This window comes from Coffea eugenioides, unplaced genomic scaffold (genome assembly GCF_003713205.1).
Source record: "Coffea eugenioides isolate CCC68of unplaced genomic scaffold, Ceug_1.0 ScVebR1_474;HRSCAF=1157, whole genome shotgun sequence".
NCBI lineage: Eukaryota > Viridiplantae > Streptophyta > Magnoliopsida > Gentianales > Rubiaceae > Coffea > Coffea eugenioides.
In genome coordinates, this window is record NW_020864314.1 from 1 (window position 1) to 17059 (window position 17059).

General features: G+C 34.7%; 3 protein-coding genes across 3 annotated transcripts; all 3 read left to right on the forward strand.

Moving 5' to 3' along the window:
• Positions 1 to 1479: 1479 nt before the first annotated feature.
• On the forward strand, positions 1480 to 2994 carry LOC113758311 (polygalacturonase-like; the record flags this gene model as incomplete). The annotated part of the gene is made up of 4 exons (XM_027301231.1): positions 1480 to 1548; positions 1708 to 2019; positions 2129 to 2644; positions 2740 to 2994. Coding segments are annotated over 4 exons (1152 nt in total), but the record flags the coding sequence as incomplete, so codon positions are not given.
• Positions 2995 to 7560: 4566 nt separating this feature from the next.
• LOC113758309 (polygalacturonase-like) lies at positions 7561 to 9138 on the forward strand. The gene is made up of 4 exons (XM_027301228.1): positions 7561 to 7692; positions 7852 to 8163; positions 8273 to 8788; positions 8884 to 9138. The coding sequence occupies exons 1-4, from the start codon at positions 7561 to 7563 to the stop codon at positions 9136 to 9138; spliced, it is 1215 nt and encodes a 404-aa protein (XP_027157029.1).
• A 4341-nt stretch (positions 9139 to 13479) lies between these two features.
• On the forward strand, positions 13480 to 15057 carry LOC113758310 (polygalacturonase-like). The gene is made up of 4 exons (XM_027301229.1): positions 13480 to 13611; positions 13771 to 14082; positions 14192 to 14707; positions 14803 to 15057. The coding sequence occupies exons 1-4, from the start codon at positions 13480 to 13482 to the stop codon at positions 15055 to 15057; spliced, it is 1215 nt and encodes a 404-aa protein (XP_027157030.1).
• The last annotated feature ends 2002 nt before the right edge of the window (positions 15058 to 17059 follow it).

The window sequence follows — 17059 nt, forward strand, 5'->3', positions numbered from 1 at the left end:
TTTTCCTCGATAGGCAATCAGCCAGTTGCACCCGAATATTATGGATATTATTCATTGAAAAACAATAAAGTTTCTTGAGGTTAATTCAGAAGAAAATAAAGAAAGAGATTCGATTAGTGTCTACAAACTGATGAATAAATTTGATAGCTTTTTGAAATCAATCTTGATCAAATGTCATATATGCGATCAGTGGCACCTGACCTTCCAAAATTTAAGCAATGTCTACGTTTCATGTATAAACCGGAGAAAAGATGTTTGCTTTAACAACTTGCCTATTTGGAACAAGAACATGTTCATGTTTTCACTTAAAATGAGAAAATATGAACTCGTGCAAATTAAGAAAACGGAAAAAAGAAACTGTTAAACCACATTTTATATGACATAGTTATCTTGAATCTTGATTCTTTGGGTATTTGTACTGTACAGCCATCTCGTCCACCGATTGTGATTCACGAAAGATTATATTACACCAGCCTTTCTTGAAGTTTGTCAAATTAAGCAAAGTGCTACCTCTAGTTTTACGAGTTTACCACTCTTCAATTTTAACATGCTCATATATAAGCATTTTAGCTTTGAGGCATTAATATCACAAAGTATATATACTGCAAACACCCAAATTTGTCATTGTGAAATTTTATAGATCCAAATGAGATATTGTCTTCACAGTCGAATTAAGCATAGGCAAAAATCAAAATAAAGGAAAAAAACTTGATAGTCTTGAATAGGGAGGTCATTGTAGATCTTTAAAATTACTACAAGGGATGTCTTCGTTTTATGACAAACCATAAGGGACCATAGAAAAATTAGCCATTTGCAAAAGTATATGTGTGCAGGCCAATATACATCATTTCTAAAATAAAAAATTATCTCTTTCAAAAGAATCTGATTCGATGTAGCTCAATTTGGATAATTTTGGAATCCTATTAATACATTCCAAGCAACTCGATTTCGATAATTTTGGAATCCTATTAATACAACGATCCCTTTAGTTTAGCACATTGTTAATCACTTTACTGCGAAGAACTATAAGCTCTAAAGATTTCAAATTACTATTCAAAGTTGCAAACCATTGACCATCAGGAGATCCACCCGCGTTGAAAAAATCCATCCTATATCTGCCATTCTAATTAACCGTTTTTAGTTAATATAAGGTTGATGTTTTGACCAGATTAGGAGATCAAGAAGGGAGAGATGGTGGGATAGAGAAAGGGAAGAACGGTAACCGAAGTTATGGCCACAACTGTACCACAACACTCGAGTCTCTTACGAACCACGAACATAAATTTTGGTAACTAACGGTGCCAAACTCCTTGTCACCACTATAAAAAAGCTACAACTGTTGTTAAGATTACACTATTCAAATAAAACAAACGCAAATAGTGGGAAAAAAAAAGAAAAAAAAAAGAAGAGCAAAAGATGGCAAGAGCATTAGACATCATATTGTTGTGTTCATGGCTGTTCTTTACATGCATTGCCCAGGCCCAAACTGGACCTATTGATGTCACTCAACTTGGCGCAAAACCAGATGGCAGTGCTGACATGAGTCAGGTAATTAATCTTAATCTTAATGCAGAAGCTACATACATCGAAATTGATTTGGTTGATTGATCAGTTCACCAAAATTTGGAGAAAAGTTCGTGATTTGTCGAAAGCATTGTCCCCATTGAAATAAACAATTGGGCTCTAAAAGATTTGCCATTATTGCAGGTTTTGGCGGATGCTTGGAAACAAGCATGTAATTCTACAACAGCATCTACAATTTTGATTCCAAATGGCACATTTTTATTGAAAGAAGCGAACCTTGAAGGTCCTTGCAAAGCTCCCGTTGAGATTCAAATACAAGGCACCATCAAAGCACCTGAAGATCCTGCACAAATAAGCAAGGATAAGGAATGGATGACAATTATATACGTTGACCAATTGACACTCTCCGGAGGTGGTACCTTGGATGGCCAAGGAGCCAAAGCTTGGACCCAAAATGAATGTCGTGTAAAAACCGAATGCAGCAAACTTCCAAATGTGAGCCAGCTTTTACAACATTGAATACATACCTATGAATGTTTTGCCAACGATACACGAGTTCAATTAGTAATCTGATTGTTGTGCCTTTTTTAACTTGAAATTGCAGACTTTGAGCTTGAATTTCGTCAACAACACTGTCATCCGCGACCTAACTTCTTTGAACAGCAAACTGTTTCACGTGAATCTTTTCGGATGCAACAATATAACATTCCAACACTTCACAATCACAGCACCTGGGGACAGTCCCAACACTGATGGTATTCACATTGGACATTCCACTGGAGTAGTCATCACGGATTCAAACATAGGAACCGGGGACGATTGCATCTCAATTGGCGATGGTGCCAAACAAGTTAACATAAGCAAAGTGACATGTGGACCTGGCCATGGAATCAGTGTTGGAAGTCTTGGAAGGTATGACAATGAACTGCCTGTTGAGGGTATCTTTGTTACCGACTGCACCATCTCCGGTACTTTAAATGGTGTAAGAGTAAAGAGCTGGCCAGCTTCTAAAAGTGGCAGTGCCACCAATATGCACTTTGAAGGTATTATCATGCAAAATGTCAGCAATCCAGTGATCATTGATCAAGAATATTGCCCAAACAACCAATGCACAAACACTGTAAGTTAAAAAACATGCATGCTAAGACAATCAAATTCTAAACTGCATTTCTTTTCGAGCTAATTTTTTTCTCTCCTCGTTCTTTTGATTTACAGGCCCCATCAAGTGTTAAGATTGCTCAGGTCAGCTTCAAGAACATCACTGGCACTTCAGCAACACCAGCTGTTGTGACTCTTCTTTGCAGTAAGAGTATCCCATGCGAGGGTGTAGAGGTTGCTGACATTGACTTGGCATACAATGGCAATCAAGGGAATGTGTCAAGCAATTGTGCCAATGTGAAGCCAGCTCTGAGTGGTAAGCTGAACCCTCCAATCTGCGCCAATGCTACCGTTCCGGCTCAGGCTGCTTAGATTCCCGCAAGCGTAGGAACGAGTTCGAAATTTTTTTTTCTCCTTTTTTTTCTTTCCCCCTTTCTGACAAATAGATTTCAGGTCTTATTATTTTTTGAATCCATTCAAGAAGTAATTTTGTTAGATGAATCCATACTATGTATGAAAATATCATTAGTTTTGATACTTTTGAAAACAAATAAAATAGTCTCAATTTTTGTCGTATTCTAATACCCTTCATCTTATAATTATGTTTGTTGTTTTTCAATTAATTGTATCAACTGTTACAAAGACGAAATTCTCCTTTACAAACAGGAAATTTAACTTGTAATGGTCATTAAATTACCACACTCCCAACTAAAACTTTTATCTACATTACACTTCATCATTAGTTATGTCACATATCAAACTTTCTTATTTATTGTCAATATCCCTGTTAAAAAAGTACTTGCGGGAGAAGGAACGTTTTGCTTGTTCTTTGTGTTGCAGTGTACTTAAAATTAAGGAAAAAGAATAGAGAAAAAAGAGAGAAAATCAACTATCTCTGCCAATGAAGTTTAAACTAATGACAATAAACCGCTGTAGTCAAGAACAATCAGATATATAGGATTACTTGCAACCCATTGTTAATAAACACTACACCCAAAAGAATGCATATTGCTCATGTTCAAACAAAATGCATCTATTCAAGTAAAAAAACATTGCATCTTACTTCATATTAAGCAAATTTATTGCAATGCTAATGAACTTTTTATTTTCTATCCTCTCATCTCTCCCCATATCTTTTTTGTCCCCAACTATCAGTCTCTAGATTCGACTTGAAGCCTTCCCATAATCATTGGGTCAACTTTAGTGATTGCAACATTATCGAACTTTTTCTCGCATAATAAGAAATAATAACCAAGATAAGCATGCATACAACTTCTACGCAAAGAATTACTTCCCCTTGGCAAAAAAAATTCAGGCCACCAAGTCCAAAGAAAAACATAAAGTGTTTGTTCATCTACTTTCACATGTACAAAGTTAACCCAATAACTGAACTCTCACAACTTGTGTGTCATTTACTATCAAGTTGAACAACGCACAGGTCTGGTAGGTAAATGAGTTTGCTGGGTGGGCAGTGGAGAAGGATTAAGTGGGTGGCGCAGTATAAAAAATGACATGGAATGACACAAATCCAAAAAGCCAATTCTTTTATACTAATGACCTTCCATAGATTAATGATACAAATTAAGCCATTGATATAAACTCCATTGTTATTCCTGCCCTTTGATGTGCATAATCGTTTTACCCACTTAACAGTACTGCTTTGTAGATAGAAATATCGTAGTGTAATTATTAAGCATAATAATATTATGAGTGTACAATAACATTGGTAAAAAATGACAGTGTCATAGAGTTGGAGTTATAAATAATCTAAAAACCATAAAAAGAAAAAATAGCATGAAGAATACCAAACTTAAATAAAGTTTTCAAAAAGAAAATTGGTCGAAGAAAATGAAAAATATAGAAATTCTGTCTCATAAAGTCGACAATGTAAATTTAATATATGTATATATATATATATAACATGTTGTATTTTGAGATAATATAATCTTATCCAGATGGATTAGGAATAAACTAATTACTTTACCAACAATTTAGGAGTACCTATATTCACAACAGATCATCGGCTAAGAAAACAATAAGCATGCCCATTTTATGTTTTGGAAATAAATTAGCACCATACAAACAAATTCACATGTATGTCCACCCAGAATTTTTTTGCTTTTTCCAGATGAGATTACTAGTATTAGTGATTGTACACAAATTAGGATATATTACTGTGCGCTTAGGTAATTGTTGGAATGATTATTTATTTTGGTCCAAGATTTAGATAAAGCTGCCTAAAATCGACCAATAACCCAGCTGCACTCATCATAAATACAAGTATAATGACACTAACGTCATGGAGTAAAACTTGTCTCTGTTCTTAAACCTATTCGACCCCAACACTTCTATAACGAAAATGCTGCTTCCAATTCCAAATTGAGCATCAAAAATTGGGACAAAGATTACGAAAAGAGAAAATAGCATGCCGGATGGGGAGTTGGATTTTTGGTACTGATAACTACCAATTTTCCAAAATAATATTTTTTTTTTTTTAAAAAAAGCAAAAGTGGTACTCTGCCATATCTATTTCTTCTTCTACCGTCCTTGCACATAATTTTTTTTAGCCAAAATATGTGACACCACATTAATTTTTTTTAACATTCCAGTCCCTCGGGACTGAAATGCACAATGCTAAAAGATGTAAGAGTATCGCTGCACATGATTTTGAATTTTTTTTTGTTTTGAATTGTTCGTGTAGTCTCAATTTAATTCTTTTAGCACATCCTGGGCCTTATACCAGTGCAACCAGACTACTTGTTTTCCTAACATTTAACAGTGTGCAATCTTTTCAATAGTTTGGCCGAAAACTATCTTCTTATAAAAGCATTGTACACATTGGCAGAATCTCAATTATTTTTTAGATTTCTCAAGCAACACATATACTTGACTTTCTTCAAACTCATACAACACATCTCTCTCCAATAGATACAAAAAAGCTTGTCCCCAAGTAGGTTCATATTTTTTTTTAATGATATGTACTATTAAGTTGTGGACAGATATATTTCATATAATTTTCCTATGAAGCACAAACGATAGTAATGATTTTACACACATACAAAAAATTTTCCAATGACAAGTATAAATTACAAGTGAAGTATTTCAAATTATCAATTGTTTTTCCCTTTTGGACACCAAAAGCATAGGATATATTACTCCAAGTAAAGATGCTTGAAATTTTCTTATTCTTCTTTGGATCAGAATCATAATCATTCCAAGTGTAACCGCACTCAAAATTTAAAAAAAACTATCAATGTGTAGCCACACATGATATATGTAGCTACACTATTCCTATTTTTTTGTTTGACATTTTGCATTCTACTCCCTTGGGACTAGAATGTAAAAAAAAAAAATATGTCACCGTACAAGTGTTGGTTTAAAAAAAATTTAGAAACAAATAAAATTTAGCCGGTCGCCGTACATGAGATATGCGGTCCCCATGTACAGCGATGCTACAACATGAGACGAATGTGATAGATCCCGACAAATACCTTTTTTTTTACCATTATTTGTAGAAATTTTCCTCGATAGGCAATCAGCCAGTTGCACCCGAATATTATGGATATTATTCATTGAAAAACAATAAAGTTTCTTGAGGTTAATTCAGAAGAAAATAAAGAAAGAGATTCGATTAGTGTCTACAAACTGATGAATAAATTTGATAGCTTTTTGAAATCAATCTTGATCAAATGTCATATATGCGATCAGTGGCACCTGACCTTCCAAAATTTAAGCAATGTCTACGTTTCATGTATAAACCGGAGAAAAGATGTTTGCTTTAACAACTTGCCTATTTGGAACAAGAACATGTTCATGTTTTCACTTAAAATGAGAAAATATGAACTCGTGCAAATTAAGAAAACGGAAAAAAGAAACTGTTAAACCACATTTTATATGACATAGTTATCTTGAATCTTGATTCTTTGGGTATTTGTACTGTACAGCCATCTCGTCCACCGATTGTGATTCACGAAAGATTATATTACACCAGCCTTTCTTGAAGTTTGTCAAATTAAGCAAAGTGCTACCTCTAGTTTTACGAGTTTACCACTCTTCAATTTTAACATGCTCATATATAAGCATTTTAGCTTTGAGGCATTAATATCACAAAGTATATATACTGCAAACACCCAAATTTGTCATTGTGAAATTTTATAGATCCAAATGAGATATTGTCTTCACAGTCGAATTAAGCATAGGCAAAAATCAAAATAAAGGAAAAAAACTTGATAGTCTTGAATAGGGAGGTCATTGTAGATCTTTAAAATTACTACAAGGGATGTCTTCGTTTTATGACAAACCATAAGGGACCATAGAAAAATTAGCCATTTGCAAAAGTATATGTGTGCAGGCCAATATACATCATTTCTAAAATAAAAAATTATCTCTTTCAAAAGAATCTGATTCGATGTAGCTCAATTTGGATAATTTTGGAATCCTATTAATACATTCAAATTACTATTCAAAGTTGCAAACCATTGACCATCAGGAGATCCACCCGCGTTGAAAAAATCCATCCTATATCTGCCATTCTAATTAACCGTTTTTAGTTAATATAAGGTTGATGTTTTGACCAGATTAGGAGATCAAGAAGGGAGAGATGGTGGGATAGAGAAAGGGAAGAACGGTAACCGAAGTTATGGCCACAACTGTACCACAACACTCGAGTCTCTTACGATGTTTTGACCAGATTAGGAGATCAAGAAGGGAGAGATGGTGGGATAGAGAAAGGGAAGAACGGTAACCGAAGTTATGGCCACAACTGTACCACAACACTCGAGTCTCTTACGAACCACGAACATAAATTTTGGTAACTAACGGTGCCAAACTCCTTGTCACCACTATAAAAAAGCTACAACTGTTGTTAAGATTACACTATTCAAATAAAACAAACGCAAATAGTGGGAAAAAAAAAGAAAAAAAAAAGAAGAGCAAAAGATGGCAAGAGCATTAGACATCATATTGTTGTGTTCATGGCTGTTCTTTACATGCATTGCCCAGGCCCAAACTGGACCTATTGATGTCACTCAACTTGGCGCAAAACCAGATGGCAGTGCTGACATGAGTCAGGTAATTAATCTTAATCTTAATGCAGAAGCTACATACATCGAAATTGATTTGGTTGATTGATCAGTTCACCAAAATTTGGAGAAAAGTTCGTGATTTGTCGAAAGCATTGTCCCCATTGAAATAAACAATTGGGCTCTAAAAGATTTGCCATTATTGCAGGTTTTGGCGGATGCTTGGAAACAAGCATGTAATTCTACAACAGCATCTACAATTTTGATTCCAAAGGGCACATTTTTATTGAAAGAAGCGAACCTTGAAGGTCCTTGCAAAGCTCCCGTTGAGATTCAAATACAAGGCACCATCAAAGCACCTGAAGATCCTGCACAAATAAGCAAGGATAAGGAATGGATGACAATTATATACGTTGACCAATTGACACTCTCCGGAGGTGGTACCTTGGATGGCCAAGGAGCCAAAGCTTGGACCCAAAATGAATGTCGTGTAAAAACCGAATGCAGCAAACTTCCAAATGTGAGCCAGCTTTTACAACATTGAATACATACCTATGAATGTTTTGCCAACGATACACGAGTTCAATTAGTAATCTGATTGTTGTGCCTTTTTTAACTTGAAATTGCAGACTTTGAGCTTGAATTTCGTCAACAACACTGTCATCCGCGACCTAACTTCTTTGAACAGCAAACTGTTTCACGTGAATCTTTTCGGATGCAACAATATAACATTCCAACACTTCACAATCACAGCACCTGGGGACAGTCCCAACACTGATGGTATTCACATTGGACATTCCACTGGAGTAGTCATCACGGATTCAAACATAGGAACCGGGGACGATTGCATCTCAATTGGCGATGGTGCCAAACAAGTTAACATAAGCAAAGTGACATGTGGACCTGGCCATGGAATCAGTGTTGGAAGTCTTGGAAGGTATGACAATGAACTGCCTGTTGAGGGTATCTTTGTTACCGACTGCACCATCTCCGGTACTTTAAATGGTGTAAGAGTAAAGAGCTGGCCAGCTTCTAAAAGTGGCAGTGCCACCAATATGCACTTTGAAGGTATTATCATGCAAAATGTCAGCAATCCAGTGATCATTGATCAAGAATATTGCCCAAACAACCAATGCACAAACACTGTAAGTTAAAAAACATGCATGCTAAGACAATCAAATTCTAAACTGCATTTCTTTTCGAGCTAATTTTTTTCTCTCCTCGTTCTTTTGATTTACAGGCCCCATCAAGTGTTAAGATTGCTCAGGTCAGCTTCAAGAACATCACTGGCACTTCAGCAACACCAGCTGTTGTGACTCTTCTTTGCAGTAAGAGTATCCCATGCGAGGGTGTAGAGGTTGCTGACATTGACTTGGCATACAATGGCAATCAAGGGAATGTGTCAAGCAATTGTGCCAATGTGAAGCCAGCTCTGAGTGGTAAGCTGAACCCTCCAATCTGCGCCAATGCTACCGTTCCGGCTCAGGCTGCTTAGATTCCCGCAAGCGTAGGAACGAGTTCGAAATTTTTTTTTCTCCTTTTTTTTCTTTCCCCCTTTCTGACAAATAGATTTCAGGTCTTATTATTTTTTGAATCCATTCAAGAAGTAATTTTGTTAGATGAATCCATACTATGTATGAAAATATCATTAGTTTTGATACTTTTGAAAACAAATAAAATAGTCTCAATTTTTGTCGTATTCTAATACCCTTCATCTTATAATTATGTTTGTTGTTTTTCAATTAATTGTATCAACTGTTACAAAGACGAAATTCTCCTTTACAAACAGGAAATTTAACTTGTAATGGTCATTAAATTACCACACTCCCAACTAAAACTTTTATCTACATTACACTTCATCATTAGTTATGTCACATATCAAACTTTCTTATTTATTGTCAATATCCCTGTTAAAAAAGTACTTGCGGGAGAAGGAACGTTTTGCTTGTTCTTTGTGTTGCAGTGTACTTAAAATTAAGGAAAAAGAATAGAGAAAAAAGAGAGAAAATCAACTATCTCTGCCAATGAAGTTTAAACTAATGACAATAAACCGCTGTAGTCAAGAACAATCAGATATATAGGATTACTTGCAACCCATTGTTAATAAACACTACACCCAAAAGAATGCATATTGCTCATGTTCAAACAAAATGCATCTATTCAAGTAAAAAAACATTGCATCTTACTTCATATTAAGCAAATTTATTGCAATGCTAATGAACTTTTTATTTTCTATCCTCTCATCTCTCCCCATATCTTTTTTGTCCCCAACTATCAGTCTCTAGATTCGACTTGAAGCCTTCCCATAATCATTGGGTCAACTTTAGTGATTGCAACATTATCGAACTTTTTCTCGCATAATAAGAAATAATAACCAAGATAAGCATGCATACAACTTCTACGCAAAGAATTACTTCCCCTTGGCAAAAAAAATTCAGGCCACCAAGTCCAAAGAAAAACATAAAGTGTTTGTTCATCTACTTTCACATGTACAAAGTTAACCCAATAACTGAACTCTCACAACTTGTGTGTCATTTACTATCAAGTTGAACAACGCACAGGTCTGGTAGGTAAATGAGTTTGCTGGGTGGGCAGTGGAGAAGGATTAAGTGGGTGGCACAGTATAACAAATGACATGGAATGACACAAATCAAAAAAAGCCAATTCTTTTATACTAATGACCTTCCATAGATTAAAGAATACCAAACTTAAATAAAGTTTTCAAAAATAAAATTGGTCGAAGAAAATGAAAAATATAGAAATTCTGTCTCATAAAGTCGACAATGTAAATTTAATATATGTATATATATATATATATAACATGTTGTATTTTGAGATAATATAATCTTATCCAGATGGATTAGGAATAAACTAATTACTTTACCAACAATTTAGGAGTACCTATATTCACAACAGATCATCGGCTAAGAAAACAATAAGCATGCCCATTTTATGTTTTGGAAATAAATTAGCACCATACAAACAAATTCACATGTATGTCCACCCAGAATTTTTTTGCTTTTTCCAGATGAGATTACTAGTATTAGTGATTGTACACAAATTAGGATATATTACTGTGCGCTTAGGTAATTGTTGGAATGATTATTTATTTTGGTCCAAGATTTAGATAAAGCTGCCTAAAATCGACCAATAACCCAGCTGCACTCATCATAAATACAAGTATAATGACACTAACGTCATGGAGTAAAACTTGTCTCTGTTCTTAAACCTATTCGACCCCAACACTTCTATAACGAAAATGCTGCTTCCAATTCCAAATTGAGCATCAAAAATTGGGACAAAGATTACGAAAAGAGAAAATAGCATGCCGGACGGGGAGTTGGATTTTTGGTACTGATAACTACCAATTTTCCAAAATAATATTTTTTTTTTTTAAAAAAAGCAAAAGTGGTACTCTGCCATATCTATTTCTTCTTCTACCGTCCTTGCACATAATTTTTTTTAGCCAAAATATGTGACACCACATTAATTTTTTTTAACATTCCAGTCCCTCGGGACTGAAATGCACAATGCTAAAAGATGTAAGAGTATCGCTGCACATGATTTTGAATTTTTTTTTGTTTTGAATTGTTCGTGTAGTCTCAATTTAATTCTTTTAGCACATCCTGGGCCTTATACCAGTGCAACCAGACTACTTGTTTTCCTAACATTTAACAGTGTGCAATCTTTTCAATAGTTTGGCCGAAAACTATCTTCTTATAAAAGCATTGTACACATTGGCAGAATCTCAATTATTTTTTAGATTTCTCAAGCAACACATATACTTGACTTTCTTCAAACTCATACAACACATCTCTCTCCAATAGATACAAAAAAGCTTGTCCCCAAGTAGGTTCATATTTTTTTTTAATGATATGTACTATTAAGTTGTGGACAGATATATTTCATATAATTTTCCTATGAAGCACAAACGATAGTAATGATTTTACACACATACAAAAAATTTTCCAATGACAAGTATAAATTACAAGTGAAGTATTTCAAATTATCAATTGTTTTTCCCTTTTGGACACCAAAAGCATAGGATATATTACTCCAAGTAAAGATGCTTGAAATTTTCTTATTCTTCTTTGGATCAGAATCATAATCATTCCAAGTGTAACCGCACTCAAAATTTAAAAAAAACTATCAATGTGTAGCCACACATGATATATGTAGCTACACTATTCCTATTTTTTTGTTTGACATTTTGCATTCTACTCCCTTGGGACTAGAATGTAAAAAAAAAAAAATATGTCACCGTACAAGTTTTGGTTTAAAAAAAATTTTTAGAAACAAATAAAATTTAGCCGGTCGCCGTACATGAGATATGCGGTCCCCATGTACAGCGATGCTACAACATGAGACGAATGTGATAGATCCCGACAAATACCTTTTTTTTTACCATTATTTGTAGAAATTTTCCTCGATAGGCAATCAGCCAGTTGCACCCGAATATTATGGATATTATTCATTGAAAAACAATAAAGTTTCTTGAGGTTAATTCAGAAGAAAATAAAGAAAGAGATTCGATTAGTGTCTACAAACTGATGAATAAATTTGATAGCTTTTTGAAATCAATCTTGATCAAATGTCATATATGCGATCAGTGGCACCTGACCTTCCAAAATTTAAGCAATGTCTACGTTTCATGTATAAACCGGAGAAAAGATGTTTGCTTTAACAACTTGCCTATTTGGAACAAGAACATGTTCATGTTTTCACTTAAAATGAGAAAATATGAACTCGTGCAAATTAAGAAAACGGAAAAAAGAAACTGTTAAACCACATTTTATATGACATAGTTATCTTGAATCTTGATTCTTTGGGTATTTGTACTGTACAGCCATCTCGTCCACCGATTGTGATTCACGAAAGATTATATTACACCAGCCTTTCTTGAAGTTTGTCAAATTAAGCAAAGTGCTACCTCTAGTTTTACGAGTTTACCACTCTTCAATTTTAACATGCTCATATATAAGCATTTTAGCTTTGAGGCATTAATATCACAAAGTATATATACTGCAAACACCCAAATTTGTCATTGTGAAATTTTATAGATCCAAATGAGATATTGTCTTCACAGTCGAATTAAGCATAGGCAAAAATCAAAATAAAGGAAAAAAACTTGATAGTCTTGAATAGGGAGGTCATTGTAGATCTTTAAAATTACTACAAGGGATGTCTTCGTTTTATGACAAACCATAAGGGACCATAGAAAAATTAGCCATTTGCAAAAGTATATGTGTGCAGGCCAATATACATCATTTCTAAAATAAAAAATTATCTCTTTCAAAAGAATCTGATTCGATGTAGCTCAATTTGGATAATTTTGGAATCCTATTAATACATTCCAAGCAACTCGATTTCGATAATTTTGGAATCCTATTAATACAACGATCCCTTTAGTTTAGCACATTGTTAATCACTTTACTGCGAAGAACTATAAGCTCTAAAGATTTCAAATTACTATTCAAAGTTGCAAACCATTGACCATCAGGAGATCCACCCGCGTTGAAAAAATCCATCCTATATCTGCCATTCTAATTAACCGTTTTTAGTTAATATAAGGTTGATGTTTTGACCAGATTAGGAGATCAAGAAGGGAGAGATGGTGGGATAGAGAAAGGGAAGAACGGTAACCGAAGTTATGGCCACAACTGTACCACAACACTCGAGTCTCTTACGAACCACGAACATAAATTTTGGTAACTAACGGTGCCAAACTCCTTGTCACCACTATAAAAAAGCTACAACTGTTGTTAAGATTACACTATTCAAATAAAACAAACGCAAATAGTGGGAAAAAAAAAGAAAAAAAAAAGAAGAGCAAAAGATGGCAAGAGCATTAGACATCATATTGTTGTGTTCATGGCTGTTCTTTACATGCATTGCCCAGGCCCAAACTGGACCTATTGATGTCACTCAACTTGGCGCAAAACCAGATGGCAGTGCTGACATGAGTCAGGTAATTAATCTTAATCTTAATGCAGAAGCTACATACATCGAAATTGATTTGGTTGATTGATCAGTTCACCAAAATTTGGAGAAAAGTTCGTGATTTGTCGAAAGCATTGTCCCCATTGAAATAAACAATTGGGCTCTAAAAGATTTGCCATTATTGCAGGTTTTGGCGGATGCTTGGAAACAAGCATGTAATTCTACAACAGCATCTACAATTTTGATTCCAAATGGCACATTTTTATTGAAAGAAGCGAACCTTGAAGGTCCTTGCAAAGCTCCCGTTGAGATTCAAATACAAGGCACCATCAAAGCACCTGAAGATCCTGCACAAATAAGCAAGGATAAGGAATGGATGACAATTATATACGTTGACCAATTGACACTCTCCGGAGGTGGTACCTTGGATGGCCAAGGAGCCAAAGCTTGGACCCAAAATGAATGTCGTGTAAAAACCGAATGCAGCAAACTTCCAAATGTGAGCCAGCTTTTACAACATTGAATACATACCTATGAATGTTTTGCCAACGATACACGAGTTCAATTAGTAATCTGATTGTTGTGCCTTTTTTAACTTGAAATTGCAGACTTTGAGCTTGAATTTCGTCAACAACACTGTCATCCGCGACCTAACTTCTTTGAACAGCAAACTGTTTCACGTGAATCTTTTCGGATGCAACAATATAACATTCCAACACTTCACAATCACAGCACCTGGGGACAGTCCCAACACTGATGGTATTCACATTGGACATTCCACTGGAGTAGTCATCACGGATTCAAACATAGGAACCGGGGACGATTGCATCTCAATTGGCGATGGTGCCAAACAAGTTAACATAAGCAAAGTGACATGTGGACCTGGCCATGGAATCAGTGTTGGAAGTCTTGGAAGGTATGACAATGAACTGCCTGTTGAGGGTATCTTTGTTACCGACTGCACCATCTCCGGTACTTTAAATGGTGTAAGAGTAAAGAGCTGGCCAGCTTCTAAAAGTGGCAGTGCCACCAATATGCACTTTGAAGGTATTATCATGCAAAATGTCAGCAATCCAGTGATCATTGATCAAGAATATTGCCCAAACAACCAATGCACAAACACTGTAAGTTAAAAAACATGCATGCTAAGACAATCAAATTCTAAACTGCATTTCTTTTCGAGCTAATTTTTTTCTCTCCTCGTTCTTTTGATTTACAGGCCCCATCAAGTGTTAAGATTGCTCAGGTCAGCTTCAAGAACATCACTGGCACTTCAGCAACACCAGCTGTTGTGACTCTTCTTTGCAGTAAGAGTATCCCATGCGAGGGTGTAGAGGTTGCTGACATTGACTTGGCATACAATGGCAATCAAGGGAATGTGTCAAGCAATTGTGCCAATGTGAAGCCAGCTCTGAGTGGTAAGCTGAACCCTCCAATCTGCGCCAATGCTACCGTTCCGGCTCAGGCTGCTTAGATTCCCGCAAGCGTAGGAACGAGTTCGAAATTTTTTTTTCTCCTTTTTTTTCTTTCCCCCTTTCTGACAAATAGATTTCAGGTCTTATTATTTTTTGAATCCATTCAAGAAGTAATTTTGTTAGATGAATCCATACTATGTATGAAAATATCATTAGTTTTGATACTTTTGAAAACAAATAAAATAGTCTCAATTTTTGTCGTATTCTAATACCCTTCATCTTATAATTATGTTTGTTGTTTTTCAATTAATTGTATCAACTGTTACAAAGACGAAATTCTCCTTTACAAACAGGAAATTTAACTTGTAATGGTCATTAAATTACCACACTCCCAACTAAAACTTTTATCTACATTACACTTCATCATTAGTTATGTCACATATCAAACTTTCTTATTTATTGTCAATATCCCTGTTAAAAAAGTACTTGCGGGAGAAGGAACGTTTTGCTTGTTCTTTGTGTTGCAGTGTACTTAAAATTAAGGAAAAAGAATAGAGAAAAAAGAGAGAAAATCAACTATCTCTGCCAATGAAGTTTAAACTAATGACAATAAACCGCTGTAGTCAAGAACAATCAGATATATAGGATTACTTGCAACCCATTGTTAATAAACACTACACCCAAAAGAATGCATATTGCTCATGTTCAAACAAAATGCATCTATTCAAGTAAAAAAACATTGCATCTTACTTCATATTAAGCAAATTTATTGCAATGCTAATGAACTTTTTATTTTCTATCCTCTCATCTCTCCCCATATCTTTTTTGTCCCCAACTATCAGTCTCTAGATTCGACTTGAAGCCTTCCCATAATCATTGGGTCAACTTTAGTGATTGCAACATTATCGAACTTTTTCTCGCATAATAAGAAATAATAACCAAGATAAGCATGCATACAACTTCTACGCAAAGAATTACTTCCCCTTGGCAAAAAAAATTCAGGCCACCAAGTCCAAAGAAAAACATAAAGTGTTTGTTCATCTACTTTCACATGTACAAAGTTAACCCAATAACTGAACTCTCACAACTTGTGTGTCATTTACTATCAAGTTGAACAACGCACAGGTCTGGTAGGTAAATGAGTTTGCTGGGTGGGCAGTGGAGAAGGATTAAGTGGGTGGCACAGTATAACAAATGACATGGAATGACACAAATCAAAAAAAGCCAATTCTTTTATACTAATGACCTTCCATAGATTAATGATACAAATTAAGCCATTGATATAAACTCCATTGTTATTCCTGCCCTTTGATGTGCATAATCGTTTTACCCACTTAACAGTAACTCTTTGTAGATAGAAATATCGTAGTGTAATTATTAAGCATAATAATGTTATGTGTGTACAAAAACATTGGTAAAAAATGATAGTGTCGTCAAGTTGGTGTTATAAATAATCTGAAAATCATGAAAAGGAAAAATAGTTTTATTCTAATCCAAAAAGCCAATTCCTTTATACTAATGACCTTCCATAGATTAATGATACAAATTAAGCCATTGATATAAACTCCATTGTTATTCCTGCCCTTTGATGTGCGTAATCGTTTTTCCCACTTAACAGTACTGCTTTGTAGATAGAAATATCGTAGTGTAATTATTAAGCATAATAATATTATGTGTGTACAAAAACATTGGTAAAAAATGATAGTGTCATCGAGTTGGTGTTATAAATAATCTAAAAATCATGAAAAGGAAATATTGCTTGAAGAATACCAAACTTAAATATAGTTTTCAAAAAGAAAATTGGTCGAAGAAAATGAAAAATATAGAAATACTGTCTCATAAAGTCGACAATGTAAATTTAATATATATATATAACATGTTGTATTTTGAGATAATATAATCTTATCCAGATGGATTAGAAATGAACTAATTACTTTAGCAACAATTTAGGAGTACCTATATACACAACAGACATTGGCTAAAAAACAAAAGCATGCCCTTTTAATGTTTTGAAAATAAATTAGCACCATACAAACAAATTCACATGTACGTCCACCCAGA